Source organism: Mustelus asterias, chromosome 14 (genome assembly GCF_964213995.1).
Source record: "Mustelus asterias chromosome 14, sMusAst1.hap1.1, whole genome shotgun sequence".
NCBI classification, from domain to species: domain Eukaryota; kingdom Metazoa; phylum Chordata; class Chondrichthyes; order Carcharhiniformes; family Triakidae; genus Mustelus; species Mustelus asterias.
The window spans coordinates 84215441-84225439 of NC_135814.1; the positions used below are offsets into that span (position 1 = coordinate 84215441).

General features: G+C 44.3%; 1 protein-coding gene across 1 annotated transcript; it reads left to right on the forward strand.

Moving 5' to 3' along the window:
- The first annotated feature begins 1575 nt into the window (after positions 1-1575).
- On the forward strand, positions 1576-5768 carry LOC144504080 (gamma-crystallin S-1-like). Its single transcript, XM_078229247.1, has 3 exons — positions 1576-1584; positions 1688-1930; positions 5493-5768. Exons 1-3 carry the CDS (start codon positions 1576-1578, stop codon positions 5766-5768), a joined length of 528 nt encoding a protein of 175 aa, XP_078085373.1.
- Positions 5769-9999: the final 4231 nt, after the last annotated feature.

A 9999-nucleotide genomic window follows, 5' to 3' on the forward strand; every position in this document is an offset into this window, starting at 1 on the left:
CTACTTAGTCAAGCAATACTAGATGTTGCAGAATTTAAGTTGCTCATTATGAATATTCTCTACTCAACATTACACATTTTGAAATGAAACTCTTTAATATTTTTGTATCCTAAATATTCAGAAGAAGCAATGGAAACCCATGTTTAAATGGCAATACTGTGGAAAATTTGCCAGATCTTTGTCTTCTCGTTGATTGATGGAAGCTTCTGTCTGGAGTATGTGAAGTTAAGCTTTTCTGGTACGTTCCTAAATGAATTCTTAGCAAAGACATTCCTACAAAGGGTGGCAGAATGGTTAGTACTGCTGCTTTACAGGGCGAGGGACCCAGGTTCAATTCCGGCCTCAGGTCGCTGTCCGTGTGGAGTTTGCACGCTCTCCCCATGTCCATTAAGTGGACATGTCAAGTCCACAGATCCTTAAAGGTGGCAGCACAGGTGGAGAGGGTGGTGAAGAAGGCAAATGGCATGCTTGCCTTTATTGGACGGGGCATAGAATATAAAAGTTGGCATATGATGTTGTGGCTGTATAGAACGTTGGTTAGGCCACATTTGGAATACTGCATCCAGTTCTGGTCGCCACACTACCAGAAGGACGTGGAGGCTTTGGAGAGAATACAGAAAAGGTTTACCAGGATGTTGCCTGGTATGGAGGGTCTTGGCTGTGAGGAGAGATTGGGTAAACTGGGGTTGTTCTCCCTGGAAGACGGAGGATGAGGGGCGACCTAATAGAGGTGTATAAAATTATGAAGGGCATAGATAGGGTGAACAGTGGGAAGCTTTTTCCCAGGTCGGAGGTGACGAACACAAGGGGTTACAGGTTCAAGGTGAGGGGGGAAAACTTCAACACAGATGTCAGGGGGACGTATTTTACACAGAGGGTGGGGGGGGCCTGGAATGCACTCCCAAGCAAGGTAATTGAGGCGGACACGCTGGGATCGTTTAAGACTTATCTAGATAGCCACATGAACAGACTGGGAATAGAGGGATACAAACAAATGGTCTAGTTGGGCACATGAGCGGCGCAGGCTTGGAGGGCCAAAGGGCCTGTTCCTGTGCTGTATTGTTCTTTGTTTATTAAAGGGGGATTAGCAGGGTAAATATGTGGGGTTATGGAGATAGGGATTGTGGTCAGTGCAGATTTGATGGGCCGAATGGCCTCCTTCTGCACTGAAGGGATTCTAAGATTTTAACTTACTGGGTGGCATATTAGCAAAGCAGCAATTTATCCTGATGGAATCAATTATTTTCTGACATAAGTCACAAATTAGTACTGGTATACAACAAGATATATTTGACAAATGTACACCGAAAGTAAAAGTTACATGTGTTAAACTTTTATCCCCATATAAAGCTTCACAAACGTTTAGACTGAAATTAAATTGACAGAAGACAGCACTTCTTTAATACTGAACAATCATTTTGTGAACAAACGGCTAGATTTTGCTGATATGCAAATTTGGATCATTAAAATAACAAAGCATTAGATTACAGCGCATGATCTGGTTAGATATATAAACCTGAAATTTCACACCCATGTCACGTCCATCAAAGCCAGCCCTTTGGGTAAAAGTTCAAAATGGGAAAGGTAAGCTGGATATTAATTGTGAAATTTAACAGCGATTTGGTTTGTATCAGAGTTTTGTCCGTTTTTTAGATTTTATCGAATAACTTTCCTCTCCTCGCTGCAGATCATTTTTTACGAGGACAAGAACTTTCAGGGACAGTGCTACGAGTGCAGCACTGACTGTTCAGATCTGCACTCATTCTTCAGCCGATGTAACTCTATCCGGGTGGAGAGTGGCTGCTGGGTGCTTTATGAGAAGGCCAGTTACTCTGGATATCAATACATTCTGACCAGGGGAGAATATCCCGATTATCAGCACTGGAATGGATACAACGAAAGTATTAAATCATGCCGTCTCATTCGCCACGTAAGTAAAACAAAATCGTGAGCCAGATTTTTCAGAAGCCCACTCACTGATGTTTTAAATGATTTCATTCGATTTGATTTATTATTGCCACATGTATTAGTATTCAGTGAAAAGTATTGTTTCTTGCGTGCTATACAAACAAAGCATACTATTCATAGAGAAGGAAAGGAGAGGGTGCAGAATATAGTGTTACAGTCATAGCTAGGGTGTAGAAAAAGATCAACTTAATGCAAGGTAAGTCCATTCAAAAGTCTGATGGCAGCAGGGAGGAAGCTGTTCTTCAGTCGGTTGGTACGTGACCTCAGACTTTTGTATCTTTTTCCCGACGGAAGAAGGTGGAATAGAGTATGTCCAGGGTGCGTGGGGTCCTTAATTATACTGGCTGCTTTTCTGAAATGTAGACAGAGTCAATGGGTGGGAGGCTAGTTTGAGTGATGGATTCAATCTGATTTATTATTGCCACATGCATTAGCATACAGTGAAAAATATTGTTTCTTGCGCGCTATGCAGACAAAGCTTAACGTGCATAGAGAAGGAAAGGAGAGAGTGCAGAATGTAATGTTAGAGTCGTAGCTAGGGTATAGAGAAAGATCAACTTAATGCGAGTTATGTCCATTCAAAAGTCTGATGGCAGCAGGGAAGATGTTAAATCAGTTAGAGATTGAAGTAGAGCATTGTTTGAGTGTTTGTAAAAGTTAGAGTTTTAAAACCATAGAACGAGAGTAAAAGTTAGAATTAGAGGGTATGCTGGGGACAGCTCGGAAGAAGTCACCATGCTCCGGTGCCATCTTGGAATTCTACTTAAACACAAATCACTGTGGAATTATTACAGACCTGCATAAGATCATGTTATTTTACTGAATATGCATAACACTGTGCTTTAGTAAGGTTATAATTGATTAAACATTATCAAATTAAACAGGTTTCTATCCAGTAATGTACAATGCTTTAAGCTACCCAGCCAGAGGTTGGAATGTGAAACTCACCACCACAGGAAATGAAAAGCACAGATGAATTAAAGGAAAAGCTAGATGGATATGTGATGGAGAAAGGAGTTTAGGGCAATGCAGATAGTGCTAGATTATGAGGAGTGGGTTGAAACTCGTGTGGAGCGGGAACAACAGTGTGGAACATTTTGGGCCAGGCTTGTTGCTGTACTATAAATTCTCTGTAGTTTTAAAAGATATATTTGCATTGGAATTTTCACCCATTGAGGCAGGGGGTGGGATTTTCCGTCTGCACTCTCCCTAAAACCTTTGCATGGTCGGCCTATATCATTGACTCCAATATAATTAAGCTTATATTGGGGTTTTATTCTAATTTTGAGCAAGTGTCTACATTATTGACAGCCGGCATTGCTGTATTTATGTAGGGCAGTATTCCACTACCAAACCCCCCCCCCCCCCCCCCACCCCGCACCCCCTCCCTCCCCGGTAGCGTGTTGTCTGGCCATGGCGATGAATAGCCATTGGCTACAGATGGTACCACATGTGGCTGGCCTATCCCACCATCGGGGATCACCTTCCACAGGACCAGAAGATTCCTTTGGCAGAAAAGAGTGGAAAATCCCACCCTAATAGTTAAGTAATAGCTTCTAATACCAGTGGTGAAATACTCAATCTGTTATTTAGTTTACAGCATCAGCTAAATGTTATTACAAGCTAATCACTGCGTCCTGTGTCCAATAACTTCACCCTACAGCTATTACAGGCCATTGTATTGTGCCCAAGCAGTGCCTGAGTAGTGCCCTGACAGTGCCAAGGAGCAGTGTCAAGGATGTGCTGGGGGCAGTGCCAGAGTGATAGTGGTGGGGGGAGGGGGAAGCACAGGGGTGTTCCAGAGTGAACTCCTTTATGCTGGGGTGCTCTTTAAAATTGCGCCCCAGCCTCGAGTTACTAAGTTGCTGGCAGGGTGGACTAATCAGGGGCCAACCAGCCAGTGATACAACACGGGACTTGCCCCTTGATATTTTATTTCTAAGTCTTGCACTATACAGCGGAGAAAGCCACAGTTGCTGTCGTCAGCTTCAACGCTGCTTTTCCTGCCTGCTATCAACCTTTGCCGATTTCCGGGAATCTCACCCTATGTGAAAACATATCTGTTCCAACTTTGCCCCATTTTCTGGATGAAGAAATTTGGTTCAGTGTTGCACAGGATTGATGACGGGGCCTCTTATGAATGGCTAATCGTGCGGTTTAATCATCCACTGTGCAAATTTTCCCCTGTCAATGTGACATTTTATCCCCACAAGTGAGTTAGATAAAAGGGTACCAAGTAAATAATTTTAGAAAGTAATTAGTTTTACGCTTCATATTTTCTGCTCAAAAAGTGACAGTTCAGATGGATATTGGCTGGAATCCCCCCAGCCGTTCACGCCCCGCCATCACTGCCAGTGAGAACGGAGAATTTGACGCCCGGCCAAACCTCTATTCACTGCAGCGGGGCTGGAAATCTCAGCTGCAGGCAGGATCAGAGAATTCCAGCTGTTGCCTTTGTGCAATCGTGTAAAATAGGTGATAACAAATTGACCGACCAATTTTACATCTTTCCCTCCCAATTTGTATCTGCATTGGAGTCGATAAATGTAATCAGATGTGTAAAAAAAGGGCTTTTGATTCATTATTACATGTTTCAGATGATTTCACAGAATCAAAATTATCCCAGTGAATTTTTATTCATTTTGACTATCTTAATCAGCAGTCTTGCTAACTTTTAAACTGTGTAATAGATTTTATACAATTACATTTCATATATTGAGGATATAAAAATCAGTGCAATTTTCTATAACCAGGACACAAGATAAATTAGACAATGTAACAAAATGTGGAGATATAGAATGGGTAGTGAGTCACTGTTACATTGCTCCCAATTTTCTTTTCATAGAATCATAGAATCCCTACAGTGCAAAAAGAGGCCATTCAGCCCATCGAGCCTGCACTGACAACAGTCCCATCCAAGCTCTATCCTTGTAATCCCATGTTTTTACCCTGCTAATCTCCCTGACACTAAGGGGCAATTTACCACGGTCCATCAACCTAACCTGCACATCTTTGGAGTGTGGGAGGAAACCCACACAGACACGGGGAGAATGTGGAGGAAACTCCACACAAACAGTGACCCGAGGCCAGAATTGAACCCGGATTCCTGCAGCTGTGAGGTAATTGAAGGCAATTGAGACATGTGGAAAATGTGCTGTTGATTCACTGGGCAGGATTATATGGCCATTCCCTTAGTCGGGATCTTCCGGTCAGAGTTTTTAAAGTTTATTTATTAGTGTCACAAGTCAGCTGAGGATGCAAAAATGGGGAATTGTTGACAGAAGCGGTACTGGAAGATCCCGCCACCACGCAATGGTGGGCAGCCACTGCCAAACATGCCATGGAGGGTATTGAAAATCCCAGCCACTATCGTACTAAACCAAATCTATCCATTACAATTGCCTTAAGCCAAATGGTGCGTATTGTATTTCAGTCATGTTGCCTAGAAGCAAATTAGCAAGTATTTAACTCCTTAAGATATTGGCAAATTATTAATTGTCATTTGCTCTATTTTAAAACCGCAGGCTACAGGTGGTTTATACAAAATTAGAATCTACGAAAGGGCTGAGTTTGGTGGACAAATGGTGGAACTGACCGAGGATTGCCCATCTATTCATGATCGCTTCCCTTACCGTGAACTGCAATCCTGCCAAGTGCTGGAAGGTGCTTGGGTCTTTTATGAACACCCTAACTACAGAGGGAGACAGTACCTGCTTGAGAGAGGAGAATACAGGCATTACAGTGACTGGGGTGCAACCTTCCCCACTGTGGGATCTTGCCGTCGCATCATGGAGTTCTAGGAGGTCCTGGCTTCCTTTCCCCCTAGGATTGTATTTTAAAATCAAATAAAGTTTGAGAAGCAGCACATTTGGTTTTTGAATCTTTTCCTGTGATACATATCGGACTGAGCGCACCCTACAGGATTAAGCATGGAATGTTCTAATGGAAAGCTTAAAGCACAAACTGACCGGTCTTTTGAAGCATTTATGTGTGAAAAAGCATAAAAAATAAATCATCATTAAAATATTTGAATAAACCAAGGAACAATATTAACTGATGGAAAAATTAAATCAAATTTGTTCTAAGGCAAACTTCTACTATTGATCAAGCAGATTTTAAAATTACCAACCCATGAAAAATTAGGAAATAAAATAAAATCTTACTTGTTTTAAATCATTGAGAATTGAAATTTCAGATATGTATTTTTTACTAAGCATTTCCAATTGTAATGTCAACACTGACATTCATAAGACCATAAGGTCGAGGAGCAGTATTAGGCTATTCGGCCTATCGTGTCTGCTCCACCATTCAATCATGCAGATATGTGTCTCAATCCTGCCTGTTCCCTGTAACCTTTGATCCCCTAACCAATCAAGAACCTAGCTATCTCTGTCTTAAATACACTCACTGATTTGGCCTCCACTAACTTCTGTGGCAATGAATTCCATAGCTTTACCATCCGCTGGCTGAAGAAATTCCTTCTCATCTCATTTCTGAAGAAGTCCGTTTACTCTGAGACTATGCCCTCAGATTCTAGTCTCTTCTACTAATGGGAACATCTTCACTCAAATCCTCAGAATTCCCAAAGGCAATCTATCATCCACTCAGTATATTTCCCATTGCAATCCTCTGGTTCACTTTCAAACATGGCTTCTCAGGTTAAAAGCAAGCCATCTCTGTTGCATTGCACCGTCAATGTTTTGGAAGTCAGTACTTACACTGGTAAATTGTCAAGAACCATTGCACGCAGGAGCTAGTATTAATGATTCACCTGGGCATTGTACTTCTCTTTAAAGAATATAAAGAAGTGTTTTTCAAAATGAGATATTTTACTCATCCTACTGGCCTTGGATGACTGTGTGGAGTTTGCACGATCTCCCCTTGTCTGTGTGGGTTTCCTTTGGGTGTTCCAGTTTCCTACCACACTCCAAGGATGTGTGGGTTAGGTGAATTGGCCATGCTAAATTTTCCCTTAGTGTCTCAAGATGTGTAGGTGGATTAGCCATGGTAAAATGCCTGGTGTTGGGAGGTCGGGTGGGGGTGGGGGAGGAATAAGATGCTCTTTGGGAGATTTGGTGCAGGCTCGATGGGCCAAATTACCTCCTTCTGTGTTGTAGATATTCTATGGTTCTTCATCTTAACTGATTTTCCAGTTAGATCTGAATATGTATAGTTTCATTATAAAAGTGTTGTACATTTATCTCTACATACCTTCAAAGATGTGAAGTTTAGGAAGATTGGCCATGCTAAATTGCCTCTTAGGGTCCTATTTTATCATTTTGATTCTAAGTGCTGACGGACTTGAAACTGGGAGTGTTTCAGATCCGACTTTTAGACTCATTATGTGGGCGCCCCCATAAGCACGCTGCCTGTGAAAATATCAGCGATTGCGAATCTTGCTGCAGAAGCCTGTGGGCAGGGTTAACGCGCCCAAAACACTGCAGTTCAGATCGGCGCCTCCAACTGCGCATGCGCAGAAAAAAAAATAGAATGCGGCTCCGCTGCCACATCCCTCCCAGGCCGGGTAATGCTTCCTCCTGGATCCCACAGACATTGCCCCACCCCCCACAACATTACTCACCCCCTTATCCCCCCCGCCACCCAGGCTGATCGTGAGCCCCTTCCCCTCCACCGATCTCAAGCAAAGTGGCAGCAGATCCACCTCCCCCCCCCCTGCCGTCCCACCGATCTCAAGCAGAGAGCCGTCAGACACTAGGCACCGTCCTCCTCAGTAACTGGAGCAGCCAAATCGGACTTCTATGGAGCATGTCTGTTTCGCACTGATTCTGGATGACCAAATGCTTTGGTAAAGGGGGAAGTACTGGTAAAGTTGAACATGCAGCCCATTAAGCCAATTTAAATGCATGCAAATACATTTAAATGACTGTTGTGCCCATTTTGGGCGGGGTCCCAATCATGGCCATTTGCGGGCCTTGGTAAAAGGGGAACTGCCACGGAGGCGGGCGCGGATTGCGCTCCTCACCTCATTCACAACTTTACCAAGGTTTTGCGCCCGAAAACATCTTTAGACTGTGGGAGGAAACCGGAGCACCCGGAGGAAACCCACGCAGACACGGAGAATGTGCAAACTCCACACAGATAGTGACCCGAGACCTGAATTGAACCCGCATCTGTGGTGCTGTGAGGCAGCATTGCTAACCACTGTGCCACCGTGCCACCTCCGGTCCTGAAACATAACCAATTATGAATATTGCTGAATGTTTGGTTTGGTCGTGAACTATTTTGTATGTCTCAACAAACTTTGCTTTGGGCTTTATGGCTGACATGGTGACACAGTGGTTAGCAGTGCTGCCTCACAGTGCCAGGGGTCCGGGTTCGATTTACACTTGGATCACTGTCTGTGCGGTGTCTGCACATTCTCCCCGTGTCTGCGTGGGTTTCCTCCAGTTTCTTCCCACAGTCCGAAAGACATGCTGGTTAGGTGCATTGACCATGCTAAATTCTCCCTCAGTGTAACCGAACAGGAGCTGGAGTGTGGTGACTAGGGGATTTTCACAGTAACTTCATTGCAGTGTTAATATCAGCTCACTTGTGACACTAATAAATAAACTTAAAAACTGAGTCCCATCATAGAATCCCTAGAGTGCAGAAGGAGGCCATTCAGCCCATCAAGTTGCACTGACTCACCTTTTTATCTTGTCCAGGCCCTATCCCCGTAACCTCATATATTTAACCCACAAACCCCCCTAACCTACACATCTTGGGACACTGAGGGGCAATGTAGCATGGCCAATCCATCTAACCTGCAGATCTTTGGACTGTGGGAGGAAACAGGAGCTCCCGAAGGAAACCCACGCAGACACGGGGAGATTGTACAAACTCCACACAGACAGTGACCCGAGGCCGGAATTGAACCCGGGTCCCTGATACTGTGAGGCAGCAGTACTTATCCAAAGACTATATGAAATAAAAGCTAGCTGGTCAAAGAGAATTCAGGTGCGATTCTATAGAACCTCTTTGGTATTTTAGTGACCATATTGTCGGAGTGATGTTCTCAATCCACGGCACGGTAGCACAGTGGTTAGCACTGCTGCTTCACAGCTCCAGGGTCCCGGGTTCGATTCCCGGCTTGGGTCACTGTCTGTGTGGAGTTTGCACATTCTCCTCATGTCTGCGTGGGTTTCCTCCGGGTGCTCCGGTTTCCTCCCACAGTCCAAAGATGTGCTGGTTAGGTTGATTGGCCAGGTTAAAAATTGCCCCTTAGAGTCCTGAGATGCGGAGGTTAGAGGGATTAGCGGGTAAATATGTGGGGGTAGGGCCTGGGTGGGATTGTGGTCGGTGCAGACTCGATGGGCCGAATGGCCTCCTTCTGCACTGTAGGGTTTCTATGATTTCTATGATTTCAATATAATGAGAAGTGTGTAACATCAATCTGTCCACTAGATGGTGAGCTAACCATAATCATGCAGAGCGTAAAGCTCATCCTTTGTGTGGGAATGATCAGATAAGGCTGATAATCAGTCTTGGAAATCCTGGCTCGGATCCTCTGATTTCCGCAAGTTGCGCAACAGAACTCCTTGGAAGTCCCAGTGCAAATTTCCCAGGATGTTTCAGATTCTGATGGGCATTTCCCCAGCTCAGTGGAACCACCTGAGTTCAAGTCGGAGACTTTGGAGAGTTCTGACCTACTTATCTGGACAGTTACCCAGGAAATGTTAGAAAATAAAAAACAACTGGGGAACTTTCCCAAAACATGGCAAAGGGGGATCTTACCAAACAAATTTTAACATGTGGGAAAACGAGAGAGTTTCAGGCCTGTTTTGTTGGCGAGTGAAAAAATCCAATCTTGTGACATTTAGTTGAAGAAAAGAGCCACAATCTGGCACTCGCCAGCAGGAAGGAGAGGGCAGGGCCTAATCTCACCGGCAGGCCTGCTGCTCAGCTCGAAGGGTGCCATTGCACATCTGCCCCAAACTCCCAGTGTAATGGGAGCGCCCCTGCCAACAGCACCCCTACCGCACTCACAGGCATCCCCTCCCCTCCAAGAATATCAGCACCCCTCACAGATAT

Excerpts from the sequence above, each read along its gene's own strand:
- LOC144504080 (XM_078229247.1), top strand. Across the intron at positions 1,931-5,492 it reads CATGCCGTCTCATTCGCCAC|GCTACAGGTGGTTTATACAA; the intron begins GTAAGTAAAACA and ends TTAAAACCGCAG.